Source organism: Anomaloglossus baeobatrachus, chromosome 3 (assembly GCF_048569485.1).
Source record: "Anomaloglossus baeobatrachus isolate aAnoBae1 chromosome 3, aAnoBae1.hap1, whole genome shotgun sequence".
NCBI classification, from domain to species: domain Eukaryota; kingdom Metazoa; phylum Chordata; class Amphibia; order Anura; family Aromobatidae; genus Anomaloglossus; species Anomaloglossus baeobatrachus.
In genome coordinates this window covers 435,058,853-435,078,293 of record NC_134355.1, presented here as the reverse complement: position 1 = coordinate 435,078,293, position 19,441 = coordinate 435,058,853, and the positions used below count along the sequence as shown (strand labels likewise).

The 19,441-nt window shown below is 42.4% G+C and overlaps 1 protein-coding gene across 2 annotated transcripts in view; it reads left to right on the top strand.

The window, feature by feature from the left end:
• ECEL1 (endothelin converting enzyme like 1) overlaps positions 1–19,441 on the top strand; it is a 191,722-nt gene that overhangs the window by 78,063 nt on the left and 94,218 nt on the right. For both annotated transcript variants that reach the window (XM_075340419.1, XM_075340418.1), the window contains 4 exons: positions 6,849–6,917; positions 7,810–7,920; positions 8,100–8,192; positions 13,791–13,915. In XM_075340419.1, the coding sequence (XP_075196534.1) occupies positions 6,849–6,917; positions 7,810–7,920; positions 8,100–8,192; positions 13,791–13,915 (398 nt within the window). The remainder of the gene's footprint in view (positions 1–6,848; positions 6,918–7,809; positions 7,921–8,099; positions 8,193–13,790; positions 13,916–19,441) is intronic.

The following is a 19,441-nucleotide window of genomic DNA, read 5'->3' as shown; positions in this document are numbered from 1 at the left end:
AGGCCTGCAGTTCTTTGGATGCTGTTGTGCGGTTTATTGTGACCACTTGATGAGTAATCGCTGCGCTCCTGGGGTAATTTTGATAAGCCAGAGACTCCTTGGAAGGTTCACCACTGTTCCATGTTTTCGCCATTTGTGGATAATGGCTCTCATTGGGGTTTGCTTAAGACCCAAAGCTTTAGAAATGGCTTTATCACCTTTTCCAGACTGATACAGGTGCATCTCAAAGAATTAGAATATTATCAAAAAGTTAATTTATTTCAGTAATTCAATCCAAAAAGGGAAACACATCTATTATACAGAGTCATTACAAATAGAGTGGTCTATTTCAAGTGTTTATTTCTCTTGATTATAGAATCATAGAATGATAGAGTTGGAAGGGACCTCAAGGGCCATCGGGTCCAACCCCCTGCGAGTGCAGGCTTTCCTAAATCATCCCAGCTGTATGTTTATCCAGTTTCCGCTTGCAGATTTCCATTGAGGAACAGCTCACCACCTCCCGTAGTAGCCTGTTCCACTCCCTGACTGCCCTCATTGTCAGAAAGTTTTTCCTAATGTCTAATCTGAATCCCCTTCCTTTAAGTTTCATCCCATTGCTTCTTGTACTTCCTTGTGCTAAGGAGAATAGGGTAGTTCCCTCTGCGCTGTGACTACGTTTCAGATATTTGTAGACCGCTATTACGTCTCCTCTCAGCCTTCTCTTTTTCAAACTAAACATCCCTAGTTCTTTTAGCCGTTCTTCATATGACATGGTTTGCAGACCTTCTACCATCTTGTTTTTTCTTCTCTGGACTTGCTCCAATATATCAATGTTTTTCTTGAATTGGGGTGCCCTGAAGTGTACACAGTATTCCAGGTGGGGTCTGACCAGGGCAGAATATAGGGGAATAATTACCTCTTTTGATCTAGATTCAATGCTTGTCTTGATACATCCCAGAATTGTGTTGGCCTTTTTCAGCTTATGACTTACAGCCAATGAAAATCCAAAAGTCACTATCTCAGAAAATTAGAATATTATATAAAACCAACTGAAAAAATTATTTTAAACTCAGAAATGTTGGTGCCTACTGAAAAGTATGTACAGTAAATGCACTCAATACTTGATTGAGGCTCCTTTTCCATGAATTACTGCATCAATGTGGTGTGGCATGAAGGTGATCAGCCTGTGGCACTGCTGAGGTGTTATAGAAGCCCAGGTCGCTTTGATAGCAGCCTTCAGCTTGTCTGCATTGTTGGGTCTGGTGTCTCTCATCTTCCTTCTGACAATACCCTATAGATTCTCTATGATGTTTAGGTCAGACAAGTTTGCTGGCCAATGAAGCACAGTGATACTGCGGTTATTCAACCAGGTATTGGTACTTTTGGCAGTGTGGACAGGTGCCAAGTCCTGCTGGAAAATGAAATTTCAATCTACAAAAAGCTTGTCGGCAGAGGGAAGCATGAAGTACTCTAACATTTCCTAGTAGATGGCTGACTTGGTCTTATTAAAACACATTGGAACTACATCAGCAGATGACATGGCTCCCTAAAACATCACTGCTTGTGGAAATGTCACACTACACCTCAAACAGCTTGGATTTTGTGCCTCTCCACTCTTCCTCCAAACTCTGGGACCTTGATTTCCAAATGAAATGCAAAATTTACTTTAATTTCAAAACTACACTTTGGATCTCTGAGCAATAATCCTAATCTTTTTCTCCTTGGCCCAGGTAAGATGCTTCTGGCGTGGTTTATTGGTCATGAGTGGCTTGACACAAGGAATGCAACGGTTGTAGCCCATGTCTTGGATACGTCAAGGCTGCAGTTATCCCAGTTGCTTGTGCACCTTTTTCTACCACACTTTTTCCTTCCACTCAATTTTTCATTAATATGCTTAGATACAGCACTCTGTGAACAGACAGCTTCTTTATCAATGACCTTTCGTCACTTACCGTCCTTGTGGAGTGTGTCCTTCTGGACATCTGTCAAGTCAGCAGTCTTCCCCATGACTGTGTAGCATACTAAGGGACCATTTTAAACCAGACTAAGGGACCATTTTAAAAACTTAGCAAGCCTTTGCAGGTGTTTTGTGGTAATTATTCTAATTTTCTGAGATAATGACTATTGGGTTTTCATTGGCTGTCAACCATAATCATCAACAGTAACAGAAATAAACACTTGAAATAGATCACTCTGATTGTAATGGCTATATAATGTATGCCATTCCATTTTTGTATTGAATTACTGAAATAAATTAACTTTTTGAGGATATTCTAATGTATTGAGATGCACTTGTATGCCGTGAGCTCTGTATATAATCCAGGGTTGCCCATACATAATATTTTTATATACAGTACAGACCAAATGTTTGGACACACCTTCTCATTCAAAGAGTTTTCTTTATTTTCAGGGCTCTGAAATTGTACATTCACATTGAAGGCATCAAAACTATGAATTAAAACATGTGGAATGAAATACTTAAAAAAGTGTAAAACATCTGAAAATATGTCTTATATTCTAGGTTCTTCAAAGTAGCCACCTTTTGCTTTGATTACTGATTTGCACACTCTTGGCATTCTCTTGATGAGCTTCAAGAGGTAGTCACCGGAAATGGTTTTCCAACAGTCTTGAAGGAGTTCTCAGAGATGCTTACCACTTGTTGGCCCTTTTGCCTTTACTCTGCGGTCCAGCTCACCCCAAACCATCTCGATTGGGTTCAGGTCTGGGGACTGTGGAGACCAGGTCATCTGGCGTAGCACCCCATCACTCTACTTCTTAGTCAAATAGCCCTTACACAGCCTGGAGGTGTGTTTGGGGTCATTGTCCTTTTGAAAAATAAATGATGGTCCAACTAAACGCAAACCAGATGGAATGGCATGCCGCTGCAAGATGCTGTGGTAGGCATGCTGGTTCTGTATGCCTTCAGTTTTAAATAAATCCCCAACAGTGTCACCAGCAAAGCACCCCCCACACCATCACACCTCCTCCTCCATGCTTCACGGTGGGAACCAGGCATGTAGAGTCCATCTGTTCACCTTTTCTACAAAGACACGGTGGTTGGATCCAAAGATCTCAAATTTGGACTCATCAGACCAAAGCACAGATTTCCACTGGTCTAATGTCCATTCCTTTTTTTATGTAGCCCAAACAAGTCTCTTCTGCTTGTTGCCTGTCCTTAGAAGTGGTTTCATAGCAGCTATTTTACCATGAAGGCCTGCTGCATAAATTCTCCTCTTAACAGTTGTTCTAGAGATGAGAAGGTGTGTCCATCCAAACTTTTGGTCTGTACTGTATATGTATATATATAGTGGTCCATAGAAGATTATTTAATTTTTTTTTCACAGTCCAAACATGTCCTCCAATATTGGAAATCAGAGGATCATTGTGTTCACAAGTATTTGTGACAAAAAAAGGTTCTAGAAATGAGAACAATGTAATAGCAAGCCCTGTGTGCCAGTAAAAGAAAATCTCACAATAAGCTCAATATACGGTATATAAATGTAGAATTCAGATAGAGCCCAGAAAATATTCAGCATACTGAACACCCTCCATACAAACTTCTCCTTCCTGTGGTTTTCCTATAAGACTTTTCGGTCTGGACACTAACTTTAATATCTTAGCTTCTCTTTAAGAATTTTTTTTATTGCTGCCGGTAATTTCTTTCTCCGACTGCTGCTGTTCCTGGCTCCCCGCTGTTTGCAAAGCATTCTGGGTCAATTAGGCACCAGCAGGGAAATATGAGAAGTAGCAGCAGGAAAAGGAAAAGAACAGCCCAAAATTCAACCACAAAGTATTTGTTCAGGAGGAGTTTATGAGAGAATCTGCGGCGATTCAACCTATTTACAATTTATTCATCTATTTCTAAGACTGAATTGTAGAAAGGAATATTTCATGACATCGTTAGTTTACAGATTTTAACCTGCAATACTTTTATGTACTAAATAATGATTCCGAGTCCAGGAGCCGTTAATATCTGGAATTCATTCAATCTATTCTGCCAGGCAAAGTTCAAGAATTAATAATGGTCAGAAGATATCATATTGAATTAAGCAATAGATTTCAATTTCTACTCACTGGCTTTAACATCTTTAAATTTGCAAAATATTACTTCACAAGAGCAAATGTATTAATTGTCAGTCATATTCATTAAAAGAATAAATAAGTAACCCCTTCATGACTCCTACGCATATAAAGGTGCTAAAATTGCAATTTCAGCTCTTCCTTCGATGAGGCAAAATCTTTGTTGTGATGAGCATGGTGGCTCAGTGGTTAGCACTGCAGCCTTGCAACGCTGGGGTCCTGGGTTCAAATCCCACCAAGGACACCATCTGCAAGGAGTTTGTATGTTCTCCCCGTGTTTGCGAGGGTTTCCTCCAAAGACAAACAGATAGGGACTCTAGATTGTGAGCCCCATTGGGGACAGTGCTGCCAATGTATGTAAAGCTCTGTGGAATTAATAGCGCTATATAAATGAATGAAATTATTATTATTATGAGCCAGATGGGGCATGGAATTGAGGAGGCAGACAATCCCAAAGAATGTAAAATAGATGTATCCAATAATCATCTCATGGTTCCATAAAAATTGCCATTTGTTAGATTATTTAAAAATCGATGGTACAAAAATGTAAAAAAAAAAAGACTGTTACGCATTTCAAACCCTAGTCCATAGGTTCCTCATCATAACTGGAAAAAACCCTCTGACTACAAAGGTGTTAATGATCTGTGGAATACTAACTCATGATAAAGTGAAAAGGCAATCTGGAAAGAGCAGGAGCGCAAAATATGATGTTATCTGTGACAAAGGTGAGGTACGGAGAGACGTAACAGGCTCACCTGTGGTGGTTGTGTGGAGCCACAATTAACTTTGAAGGCATCAGATACAGCTGCTGTAGCACCCCTAGGAAGCTGAAGAGGCTGGAGGAGAATGGGGACTACATCGCACTGCCGTGTAGAGAGACCAAACCAATGTGGATTCCAAGGGATTTTATTAGTCAACACGTTTCAGCAAGAACCATCGGTGCTTGGATGTATGAGGTAATATAGGAGGCAGTATACATAGCCTCATACATCCAAACACCGAGGGTTCTCGCTGAAATGCGTTGACTAAGAAAATCACTTGAAATCCAGATTGGTTTGATCTCTCTATACAGCAGCGTGGCGTAGTCCCCAGTCTCCTCCATCCTTTTCAACACTAATTCATATCATGGGCATGTGCATCGGCCCTCAATGTGTTGGCAAAAACTCTCAGACATGACTATTCAAAGGTGTTGTAGAGTTTAATTAGTTCTTACTTCTCTGGCTTCCTGTACTTAAAAATAATAAAGACCGTTGTGCTCACCCACTGCCACGTCTGTGCCCGCTCTGCTCCTGCCTCTGATATTTCTGAAATATGGCTGTAGTAGTAACATCACATCAACATCACAACTGCTGCCACCAGTGACTGAGCTCAGCGGTGATGCTAATGATATGGCTTTAGATGGATGAACCCATTTGTACAGAAAGCCACTTGGGTAAAAAAAATGAACTGGACAACTCCTAAAAGAGATTGTCCACTTAATTAACATTGATGGTCTCTACATAGGATAGGACATCAATGTCTGATTGTCCGAGGTCGGACATCTGGCACCCATACCGATCAGCTGTACTCCCTGCCAGAAATGGTCAGTTCCAGAGCTGTCCCGTCTTCTTATAGCAGCAGTAGCCAGATACTGCACATCTGCCTCCTGTTGATTACAATGGGAGGTGGATGAGCAGTACCTGGCCATTGCCACTATCAGAAGATGGGACAGCTCGGAAACTGTGTATTTTCGGCTGCCTGCGGCATGACCTATCCTTTGGATAGGCCATCAATGTTAAAGTAGTAGACACCTCCTTTAAAGGGAATCAGTTACCAAGTTTTTGCTACCCCATGAGCAGCAGCACAATGTAGGGACAGAGAGCCTGATTTCGACGATGTGTCATTTACTGAGCTGACTGCTCTCATTTTCATTAAATTATTGTTTTCTCTGCTGCAGATCTAGCAATTATACAGAGTTCATTAATATGCTGGACTGCCTGGCAGCACGCTAATGATAATTTACTGCTGATTAATCAGTGACTTTATAAAAGCTACACTGCGAATCTCAGTAAGTGACACATCGATGGAATCAGAGTCTCTTTTCCTTTATCATGCTGCTCTCAGATTAGGTAACAAAACCCTAGTGACAGTCCCTTTAACTTCCATTATAATTAACTACTTCACTTTGTTCTAATATTCCACAAATATGAGCATGTATCCGCTAAGTATATTAATTATAGCTAACATTTGGGGTTTTTTTCTTTTGCTTTTAAAGGGCTCCTCTACTACTAGAAGGGACATTTCTCTAATACATTACTACTCATATTTTATATTTCTTCCTATTTCTTCATGGCTGCAAGTACAGGACATCACTGAGGGGCACAGACATTACTGGGAGGTATATACATCGCTAAAGGACATATACATTACTGGGTGCACAGACATCACTGGAAGGTATAGATATCACTGCGGAGGGCAAATACATCACTTGGGGGACACATACATCATTGGGGAGGGCACAGACAGCCCTGGGGACACTGGGGGGGGGGGGGGTACAGACAACGCTGAGGACACTGGCAAGGGTACAGACAACACTGGGAATGCTGGGGGCACAAAATATGCCTGGGGCAGCAGAATCTGCTTTAAAGAGAACCTGTCAGCTAATACAGGCTATCCAATGCACCAGCAGCATATGACTGTATGGTTTCAATTATGTATGTTTGAAGCATTGCATCATATTTTTTTTGTTTTTGGACCACTCAAGCCTCTAAAAATCATCTCTCCTTGTTTTGTTTTTCCTAACTTTACAGATTGATCAAGATGGTTTGACTCTGCCAGAGCGAACACTCTACTTGGGTCAGGATGAAGACAGTGAAAAGGTATAACACACTTGTATCCGATGCAGGTCTACCAGTTCTCTGATTGCTGAGTTCTGTCTAAGAGTGGGTTCACACTAAACGACAGCGACAACGACGTCGCTGTTACGTCACCATTTTCGGTGACGTAACAGCGACCTTGTAAGTCGCTGTTATGATCGCTGCTTAGCTGTCAAACACAGCAGAAGCAGCGATCATAACGTCACTGTGTTACATGTTCAGAGAGCAGGGAGCCGCGCTTAGCGCTGGCTCCTTGCTCTCCTAGGTACAGTACACATCGGGTTAATTAACCCGATGTGTCCTGCAGCTACATGTCACAATGCAGAGAGCAGGGAGCCGCGCGCACTGCTTAGCGCTGGCTCCTTGCTCTCTTTGCTACAGTATACATCGGGTTAATTACCCGATGCATACTGCAGCCACATGTCACAGTGCAGGAGCCGGCACTGGCAGCAAGAGCGGAGGCTGGTAACCAGCGTAAACATCGGGTAACCAGGGAAAGGACTTCCCTTGGTTACCCGATGTTTACGCTGGTTACAGCTTACCGCAGCTGCCAGTGCCGGCTCCTGCTCGCTTCATTTCGTCGCTCTCTCGCTGTCACACACAGCGATGTGTGTGTCACAGCGGGAGAGTGACGACGAAAAAATGAAGCTGGACATTCAGCAACGACCGGCGACCTCACAGCAGGGGCCAGGTCGTTGCTGGATGTCACACACAGCGACAGCGACGGGACGTCGCTGCAACGTCACAGAAAATGGTGACGTAGCAGCGACATCGTTGTCGTTGTCGCTGTGTGTGACACCAGCTTAACCCCGATTAGATAATCACTATTAACAATGTTGGTCTGAAAAGTAAATCTGAGTGTAAAATAATAAAGCCTTTATATTATTGCCCACAGATTTTGGTGGCTTACAAGGAGTTCATGCGGAAGATCCTAAGCCTCTTGGGGGTCGAGAACGTACAAAAAAAGGCACAGGAAATACTACTACTAGAACAAGATCTTGCCAATGTAAGGGTCCTCGCCATTATGACTTGCAGTTCCAACTGTCTCAATATTGCTAGCTGATTACCTCACTGTTTGTATTTCCTAACCATACCACTAAAAAGGTTAATTCTAACAATATCTCTTACCAGCCATTGGAAAATACGGTCTGCTCCATTATAATTTACTGTTTTTCAACCCTTAAGATCACAATCTCGGAATTTGATGACATCCGGCGTGACATTAGCACTATGTACAACAAAGTTACCATATCCCAACTGCAGCAAATTGCCCCATATGTGAGTATGTCTTTATTAAACGTTGTTGCATATCTACAGTGTGAAAGAACAAAGAGCTAATTTTTAGGACTTGCTTAATGAATGATGTTTTAAGGACTTACAGTATTTCCAAGACTTTTATGTAGCATATTTTCAAGGTAAAGCTGGAGATACACATACAGTAAGATTATCTCCAGACACCCATATAAAAACACATATCCTGATTTGGCAAGAATCTGTTTGTTGCCACAAGGAATAGAAGAAAAGCTGCTGTCAGGCGATTACAGCATGCCTATGGGCGGCTTAGAACTCATTGACACTAGAATAAATAGCACATTTAAAGGAAAACTCCTTAAAACATGTCAACTCTTACTGCTCAATGTATGCATTTTGGGTGTTTAACCTTCTACAGGAGTTGTTCACCCGCTGAGTAAAATTTTGTCAAGCCATGCAATTTACCAAATCCTAATAATGTGCATTGTACACACTGTTAGAATTCAGCTCCACTTGCCAACGTAGGCAGACATCATATGACTTCATGTTTGCAAATCGTATACTTGTGGCGATGTGGTGACGACTGGAAATAACGTGGAGCAGAACCACCTTAGTAACCAAGGAATTTTTAATATTTGCTCTTTTTTTCATGTTTGCTTCCCTTGTTATAAGAGCCATAATATTTTTATTTTTCCATTAACATAGCCATAACAGTCCTTTTTTGGAGACGAGTTGTTATTCTTACCTATACCATTCATTTGACCATGCAGTGTATGGGATAAAAAACAAATTCAAAGTATGGTGAAATTGTGAAAAAACATATAACAAAATTCAATTCAGCAATTGTTTTGAGCAATGTTTTTAGTGTGTTCATTGTATAGTAAAAATGACCTTACAACATTATTCTCCATGTCAGTATGATTAAGGTGATACCAAATGTGTCCAGTTTTTTCAATTATTTTAGTTATGATATTTTTATTTCCTAAGCAGTAGTTGTGTGAGGTATTATTTTCTGTTCCCTGAGCCGTTGCGTTTTCATTTCTGGGTATATATTCAATTTTGATCAATTTTATTGAATTTTTTTATGCAACCAGAAAAATAGTGATACTAGCATTACAATTATTTTGTTCTTATCAGTGCTTAACATGCAAATTAAATAATGTTATATTATGATAGCTTACAGGTTTTGTGACGTGACAATACAAATATGTTTATTAGTGTTGAGCGTACCTGGATCCGAGTCCGACCAGTACCCGGGATATATATACATATCTCCCCATTGATTTACATGGACGCGGATTCCGGATCGGATCCAGACTTCTGCGGCAACCCGATCCGGATCCGCCGGACCCGGATTATAACCGACCCGCTCAACTCTAATGTTTATATGTTTAAATTTTGTCTTTATTTTTCAAGTGCAAAAGTAGGGACTGACATAAATATATGTATATATATATATATATATATATATATATATATATATATATATATATATATATATATATATAAAGAGGGTGCACTCCAAACATAGAACATAGAAAAAAATTGTGAGCCTTTCTCAGGTGACAATGCACGAGTATTGCAAAATATAGAAAGTTATGGCTCCCCTATTGTTTCAAAGTGGGAATAAAATTACATTAATTTGGGCTTTTGGCAGGAATCCATTGATGATTCCATACAATTATAAACAGTGTGAGACAAAGTGCCAGGGCATAATTACAGTGCTGTGAGGATGACTGTAGGCTCTCCAGCACACCTGTATAGCTAAAAGATGGCAGCTTCTGGGGTTAATAACTAGAGATGAGTGAACCTTTGGACGTTCGGTTCGCTAGGTACATTTGAACCTTAGATAAGGTTTGGTTTGTGACCCTGACTTGAACCAAACCTCAATGGAAGTCAGTAATTGGGCAGTTTGTCTCTCTGCCCATATGCCTCCAGCCATACGTAGAACACGTCCGGTAGAGGGTGGGTTGAGTTTTTAAAAAAAAATGTTCTTTGTTTGTTTGTGTGCACACTGCATCTGATGATCACGCTGATTTTACCTCAAATGTGAGCCATTCAAACACTGCACGCGGCTTGCACAGGGCTAAGCATCACTCATACCCAAGCACAGTGTTGTTCACTTGAGTGGTTTGCACTCGTAACTCACTTGAACTTTGAACCCAAACCATGCTTTTTTGGAAGTTGGTTTCTGAATCCGAAGCTTGAACTTCTGGTTCGCTCATTTCTATTAATAACGTTCATTTTCTCCTGAGTACTGCATTTTCAGAACAGCGGGCCGGGCATCTTCCTAACACTATAAACCTGCAGATGAACCCTATAACTAGAGATGGGCGAATAGTAACTATTCATGTTCAGATAACGCTTACCGAATGCCAAGTACTATTCCAGTATTCATTACGACAAGGCAAATGCTCAGGTTCCCTAGTGACTTGTATTAAGTTCATAACGAATACCAGAATAGTACTTTGGGATTCATTACAAATAATCCGAACATGAATAGTTACTATTCACCCATCATTACCTATGACTGCAGGTTAATAGCATTTCCGATGTGACAGGCTCCTTTAAGGCTATGTGCGCACTTTGCGTTCAATTCCTCAGCGTGTAAGTCACTGCCTGTGCGTTCCAGAACGAAGCCGAAAAAGCTGCGTTCTGAGACGCATTCGGAAGAACGCAACGTGCACACAACGCTGGAGAATTCATGCGTTCTGGATGCTTTCTCTGCCATAGACAGAGTGGGAAACGCATCCAGAACCCACATTTTTGACAGTGCGGTCCTACTCAGCTCTGCAGCATCCCCATAGACTTGCAGCAGAGCCGAGTGGGACCGCACTGTCAAAAAGAGCATGGATGGCTGTGAGACAGTGCCGCGCGATCAGAATGAACTCGGATGAACTTCACCGGACTTCATTGTGATTGCGCAGCTACATCGGAAGCTGACAGTAGTGGTAGTAGAACACCGCCGCTCCTGTCAACTCCATGCAGCAACTGAAGTGAGTAGCGCGATCAGCTGTGCTGTCACTGTGGTTACTCGCGGCCACCGCTCTGAGGTGGAGGACTGAAGCTGTGCACTGTCCGTGTGCCGTGGCTTGATTTGCGGTCACACGTGATGGACTCACCTGTGATTGCAAATCCCGTGAGTGACTGCAGTGAGCCGGGCGATCAGCTGTGCTTTCACTCAGGTTACCCGCGGCCACAGCTGCAGTCCTCCACCTGAGAGCGGTGGCCGCGAGGAACCACAGTGACAGCACAGCTGATCGCACTACTCACTTCAGTTGCTGCATGGAGCTGACAGGAGCGGCGGTGTTCTACTGCCACTCTTGTCAGCTTCCGATGTAGCAGAGCTGAAAGCGTTGTGGAACCTTGTGTGGATTACTTCGGACCTGGAGGTGTTTTTGAGGGGTTATTAAAGTGGTGAAAGAGGGTTTTTTTGTCTATCATTCCAAATAAAGGATTTTTTGGATGTGTGTGTTTATTTTCTTTAACTTACAGGTTAGTCATGGAAAGTATCTCGGGGAGACGCTTGCCATGATTAACCTAGGACTTAGTGGCAGCTATGGGCTGCTGCCATTAACTCCTTATTACCCCGTTTGCCACCACACCAGGGCAATTCGAGATGAGCCGGGTAAAGTCCCGGGACTGTCGCATCTAATGGATGTGGAAATTCCGGGAGGCTGCTGGCTGGAATTGTTAGGCTGGGGGGCTCCCCATAGCGTGGAGCTCCCTATCCTGAGAATACCAGCCTTCAGCCGTGTCGCTTTACCCTGGCTGGTATCCAAATTCGGGGGACCGCACGTCGTTTTTTTTTCAATTACTTATTTATTGTTTTTACTGCTCGATATAGACACGCCCACCGGCGGCTGTGATTGGTTGCAGTGAGACAGCTGTCACTCAGCGTGGGGGCATGTCTGACTGCAACCAATCATAGGCGCCGGAGGGCGGGGAAAGCAGGGAATACGTAATGGATTAATGAGCGGACGGAATTTTCAAAAAAAGAGAAGAAGCCGCCAAAGTGTGAACGTCGTGCAGCGCCGTGCCGGTGATCGTGGATCGGTGAGTATGTTACAGGGGGTGGGAGGGAGAGACTGACATGGACAGAGAGAGACATAGAGACATAGAGATAGAGAGAGACTGACTAAGAGACCGACCGACAGAGAACGAGAGACCGAAAGACCTGCCTTTGTTATGTAAAAAAAAACATGTGGATCGCAACAATAATGCAATGCAAGCGCACTGCTTCACATTTTGGCAGTGATTTTCTACAACTCATTGATTTCAATGGGTGTAGAACGCTGCCAAAATGGCAAAAACAATTGACATGTTGCTTCTTCAAACGCATGGGTTTTTGACAAATTTTTGACAATCAAAACCCTGCGTTTCAAAAAGCATACTGCGCACAGATTTTGCATGATTCTCATAGACTTTGCTGGGGAAGCAGAACACATGCATTTTGTCAATGACACGGTGCAGTTGTAAATGCAGCCAAAAAGCAGAAAAAAACGCAAAGTGCGCACATAGCCTAACAGTGGAATGAAGAAGATTAAGGCCTATCAAATAGTTCTGACTGTTCCTAAAATAACTGGTTGTAAACTGCCTAGTAGGATCTGTAGCTAGACACAAATAACTTGGCTCGTCCTCCGCTTTTCTCAGTCTATACTTACCAAAACCTTGTAAAAAATGATATTTCAAAATAGTAACAATTCACTAGTTTAGCAGGAAAATGATATGCAGTCACCCTTCCATGTTAGGCAATCTGCTAAATTCTAAAGAAATTCTATTAAAAAAAAAGTACTATGGAAGATCATTGAGAGCTACAGTTTATAATATTTCAGGAATTGACATACATAACATTTTCCGTAAGTAGCCAAGATACATATTGAAGTTAAAAACAGTCCAGGAAGGGACTAGCCAGCCGAGAAGCTACGGGGAAGCCCGGCAATCAAGTGTAATTTTCTCCAGAGAGAAAGGCTCTATGTAACTGCTTTTCACTTCAGGTAATTGATGGACATTACAATTGATGGACAACCTCTACTAGTGCAGAATACCCTAATAGGGTATTTAATAATGGGTTTTCTAAACAAGACAGAGTCATACAAATGTGAACATCCCTTGAAAATGAGGTAGGATATAGTGGTTGCCATGTTCCCATACACGGCTGTGATGCAAGCGTGATCTGAGCGCCTCCTGACAGTCACAGCTGCTGTCAAAAGATTTAAAGAGAAATGAGTTCAGATGGACAAAGCAAGTAATCATTTACACTGATGTCTCTTCAAGTCTTCCATCCTCTACAGCTGTCAGGAGGATGCTGCTCCATCAGGGCCCCACCTCAGCCATAAGATACATGTGCACCATCCACTATGTGGGACCTGGAAATAAACTTGGCAGGACACCTACTTATTGATTGATAGCGATTCCTAAACTCTTGCAATTAAAATCTGGTTAAATTATTGGTTAATATAATTGAAATCTATGGTACTTATTATTACTTTTCTTCATTTTTTGGAACCATTTTTAGAACAAGTTTTAGAACGAGTTTACAAATGACTGTATTTGTGTAAAATTTGCAGCCAGAAAAAATAACATATTTTCTCCTACCATGTCCAAAACTATTGTTCACTTTAGATTAAATGGAAAAACCTTCTGGACAGAATATTCCACGAAAACTTTTCTGAAGATGAGGAAGTTGTTGTATTGGCCACAGATTACATGCAAAAGGTATCTGATATGATACACTCTACACCAACAAGGTAAGAATCAGTGCTGTGTACTGCGCTTTATCCATTTTTATCTTTTACCTAATATCCCTCCATTGATATATGAAAAGAGAAACAGACAAGCTCTCTTAGAGGCAGGATTGTGTGGATAATATTGGAATGCTTTACAACTAGGCATAGTACAAAATGCTCTTGGATGCTTGCTGCCTTTCTCCTTCATGTGAGACCACAACACAAAGTGGGGGACCGACTTGTGGAAATCACAGAAGCAATAGCAAATGGTAGACTCCGGTTTATGGCTTTGTCAACCATATTGTAGCAAAAGCTTAATTCTAAGGGCCGCTTTACACGCTGCAACATCGCTAGCAATTGCTAGCGATGTCGAGCGCAATAGCACCTGACCCCGTCTTTGTAACGATATGTGGTGATCGCTGCCGTAGCGAACATTATCGCTACGGCAGCGTCACGTGCACATACCTGTTCAGCGACGTTGCTGTGACCGCCAAACAATCCCTCCCTCAAGGGGGAGGTGCGTTCAGCGTCACTGCGACGTCACTAAGCAGCCGGCCAATAGAAACGGAGGGGCGGAGATGAGTGGGACGTAACATCCCGCCCACCTCCTTCCTTCCTCATTGATGGTGGACGCAGGTAAGGAGATATTTGTCGTTCCTGCGGCGTCACACATAGCGATGTGTGGTGCCGCAGGAACGACAAACAACATCGTACCTGCAGCTGCAACGATATTAAGGAAATGAACGGCGTGTTAACTAGCAACGATTTTAAACGTTTTTGCGCTCGTTGATAGTCGCTCATTTCTGTCACACGCTGCGATGTCGCTACCGGCGCCGGATGTGCGTCACTAACGACGTGACCCCGACGATATGTCGGTAGCTATGTCGCAGCGTGTAAAGTACCCCTAAGTCGTAGATATATTTCTTCAAGAATTGGAGTGTTTAAAAAGAGACCAGTTTTGAGCAGTGAAACAGGACCTTCGTCAGGTAAAAGATTGTATAAGACAAGTGACCAAGTGTAACACAATCTGGTGTCCTCAGGATTTTTATTATTATAGCTTTATTCCGAGAAATCATAATCTTCTCTATAAAAGTCACTTCCTTCAAGGCAAAACATCCAATGAAATACTCCGCTACTCCTCTGGCCGCTGCAGCCAAACAGAGACTTCAGCAGTCCAGTTCCCAAATAGAGCAGGAACCGCTTCCTGAGCTGCCACAGACCTCCAGAGCTGCCTGCACTGGATCCATGGGCTGCTAGAAGATGAGTATGGCAAATAAAATGTTTCAATATTGGAAAACCCTGATAAAATTTTTAAATAAAATATACCCTATCAGCGTTCAAATATTAGTATTCCGAGGTGAGTTATGGCCTGTCATATACAACCGTTTTGGAACCTGCACAGTTTTACTAAAACACATTTAGATCATCAATGAATTTGATGTTGATCCTTGGCTGTGATTTCTTGTAGTGTTGGAGTGTACATTCGAGGTGTAAGTGCATGGAGTCTAAGGTGAGGCTGCTAGGATGTGTTGAACCCCATGTTCATGTGCACATGTTGAGTATTAGGTGATTTTTTTACCTCAGTATTTGTATCCAAAACCAGGAGTTGACAATCAAAGGAAACCTATAATAGAAACACGAGCAGCACTCCTGCATTTTTTATCCCCTTCTGATTTTGTCTTACAAATACTGAGGAAAAAATTCTCCAAATACTCAAAATCAAAGTGTGCATGTGGCCTAAAAGTCACTTTTTTCAAAACCATTTGGCTATTAACATTAAGCAAGCCAGGCCTTTATCTCATCATTTGTTATATTCTATTTAAAGGGGTAAAATAAATATTGAAAATGTCACAAATTTTCTAAGTAAATATATTTCTAAAGGTGCTATTGACATGATTTTCTCACCAGATGTTGGTAACAACTCATCCAATCTACAATGGCAATAAATCAAACAATAGATGTCTGGAAATTTAGTGATGTGTAAGACAGAGGGAAAAATTGCATGCATTGCTCAAGTGTGATTTTGGTCCATTATTCTACAAAAACACCCTTCAAGTCCTGAAGTGTCTGCGGACTCCTTCTATAAAATATGAGCTTTAGTTTCTTCTATAAATTGGCAGCTTTATTTTCTTTCTTGAAAACCAAGTGAAAGGTTTTTTGCCTGTGTGTTTGGGATCATTGTCGTGCTGAAATGTCCAATCTTGTTTGATCTTCATCATCCTGCTAGATGGCAGCAGATTCTTATCAAGAATGTCTGGGTACATGTGTCTATTCATCCTTTCTTCGCATTATATGAAGTTTGCTAGTGAAAAACAGCCACACACTATGATGGTCCCACCTCCAAACTACACTGTTGGTACGGTGCTTTGGGGGGATGATATGCAGTGCTTTTTAGCCTCCAAACATGGTGTGAATTATGCCATCCAAAGAGTTAAATTTTGGTCTCATCTGACTAAACTATGTTCTCCCAGCATTTTACTGGCTTGTCTAAATATTGTTGAGCCACCTTTAAGCAAATTTTAATCTGCTTTGTATTCAGCAGTGGAGTCTTGCGTAGAGAGCATGCAAGCAGGCCATGAAGGCTGAGTTCATTACTTATTGTTTCTTTGAAATTATTATACCTGATCATTCCTGGTCTATGTGTAGATCTCCACAGGTGGTTCTTGGCTCTTGGTAACTTTTCTGATAATTATTTTCACTCCTCTGTTCAAAATCTTGCAGGTCATGGCCATTTTATGGTCATATAATGTTCTTTCCCCTTCCAGATTATGGCTCCAACAGTCACTGGAGACTTCAGTAGTTTAGAAATTCTACTGTAACCAATGCCATCACTATGTTTTAGAACAATAAGGTTGCAAAAGTCTTGAGAAAGCTCGCTGTTTTTACCCATCATGAGATGTTTCTTGTGTGACACCTTTGTAATGAGTCACCTTTAACTAAGCCATCAGTTGAACCAGCAGATTTTTTTTTAATAAATGACAGGATGTCTTTCTAATTACTGATAGATTTCAGCTGGCCTCATGAGTTTCCATTGCTTTTTACAACTCTCTTTCTTCATGTGTTTAATACTTTTTCACTGTGTCATTTGTCATTATTACGCATAACTAAATTTATGGACATCCATAGTTTGATTTCTTTGCCTGTGTGAATTGGATGTGTTGTTATCGACATCTGGTGAAAAATTCATATCAAAGTACCTCCAGACATATATTTACTTTAATTAATTGGTGATGTGTTCAATACCTATTTCGCCCACTGTATGTTTTCGGATTATGAGCTGATATGTGGATTACATCACAACAATTTAATTAGTCAAGTTATTATTTTTACTTTTGTTATACCTGTCCTATATTTATTAAGAACTAAATCCCCATAAAGATAGAATTTATACATGATACAATTTGATGCACATAAATTAATAGCAATAATAATATAGACCCAAAGCCTTTGTTTAAAATTCTGTTCTCTTTAGTATAGTATTTCCTTTACTTAATTGCTATTATATTTCTATCTGTTGTTATTTGGCTTGCAGCACTTTACATGGCTTGGTAATAAAAATTCTCTGTGCCTGCTTTGACAAAAACAACTAAAAAATACAAGATTAAATCTGGAGCTAGAAAGGATAGAGCAGCAACATATTTGTGCCTTCTGGCATTACCTATGTGTGGAGATTCAGACTGATTTATACACAGTAATAGGAGGAAGACGCAGGCAATGAGTGAAGGACATAATTTCTATCCACAGACAGCTGTTTTTCTCTTATTGGATGTAAACGTGGATTTGGGCTTTGTAGAGGTAGGTCCTCCAAAGTAATATAAAAATAAGTTATGTTATGCTGTTGTGATAAGTATATCTTTACAACAGATTTCATTTTAACATCCCAACAAGGGTACTTTACTATTGTAACCAAAAATATAGATAGACTGGAAGGTGGTCACTATACGGAAGGCTTTCTTGAGACAATTTCTTGTCTAGTCATGCCTTAGGGCCGTTTCACACATCCGGCTTTTCGCTGGATTGCCGGATTTGGCGCACTCCAGTACAATGTATACAGTACAATGGCAGCGCGACAAGCTCCGGTCACATGCTGTCATGTGACTGGAGCATGTGACCCGGAAGTTGTCACGATGCCATTGTACTGTATCACACTGTACTGGAGTGCGCCGAATCCGGCAATCCGGCGAAAAGCGTGTGTGAAACTAGCCTTACCTGAAAACAAAGAATGCTGATACTAAGTCTGACTCTTTGATGTGAAGAATCATTGGATGGCTGCAGCGCAGGAGAAGTCCTGGAGGCAAGAATGGACATAATAGCTGTAGGTCACTGACTGAATAAAAGAGCATGTGTAAGACCGGGGTCACGCTGGTGTATATGTGCCGCTCCCATGCCTGTAGCAGCTGAGCTGCTCGGATCCGGACCCGCTGTGTGGCTCGAGGGATCCTCCGGACCCGGAGGTCACGAGGACACGCCAAATGAAAAGGGGGACGTAGTTGTACGGGCTTGGCCGTATACAGTTCGTGATGCCACCCACGGTGTGTGGTAAAGTGGGACACCACCGCTGCTGCTGTGGGATACCCGGGGAAGGTGTGATGGCAGCTGGATGTTAACCCCTCCGTGGGTAGGGATGGTTGCCCCGGGACCCGATGGCTTGGTTCAAGGGATGGCGATGGCAGGGTCCTGCGCGCCCGGACATACCAGGGGATGTTTGGTTACTCACAGTTGAATAAATCACACGAGTCTTTTGGTAAACCCAGGTGCTGGTGGCCGGCCGCCGCGGCCGGTTGTACTCTGGTCCCCCACCCGGGCTAGTGGTCGCCATCTTTTCCCTCTGCACTGTGTTTGCTTGTGTTGGACTTCCCGGTATTGAACACGGGAGTCCGCTCCCAGCTTGTTGTGTACCTGAGGAGCCGTGCCCGCTGACGCTGACCCATGGGATCTACCGGGCCCTGGCGGTTGCCCTATCCCTCTCTGTGGGTGGTTGTCTGCTTTTGGGACTTTGGTTGGGACAGGACCTATAATCCTGCCCTCAATAGGTTAATTAGCTTCAGTGTCCGAGTACCCCCTCTATGCACTGTTTCCGGTCGAGTCTCCGGGCTCCAACCCTGTCCCGGTCCACCTAGGATCTGCCGAGCCGTCTTCCCGTCTCCTGCTGACGGATACCACTGTCTGCCACCTAGCCAAGGTGTCAGGGCTTCGACCCTGGCACCTTTCAACTTGGCACCTCCAACTTCACTTGAACGTTAACTCATCTGTCTGTTTTCCCGCCCCGGGCTGTCTAGACCCCTTAGGTGGGCATTTCCTAACCGCCTGGTCCCGCCCACTGGTGTGCCTGTCTTGCCCTGAGGGGGTGGCTAGGGTTTCAGGTCGGATGTGTGTAACCTAGGTGAGGGAAGGTGTTATGTGGGAGCCTATGTGTGACTACCTGTCACATATGTCACATGGCGTCACATATAGAATCTGATGAGTCTCTCATGCGGGAGAATCAGATGCAGTATACTAATGACACTCGGCTCAAACTCTGCTGTGAGTGTGAGTCGAGTAACATGT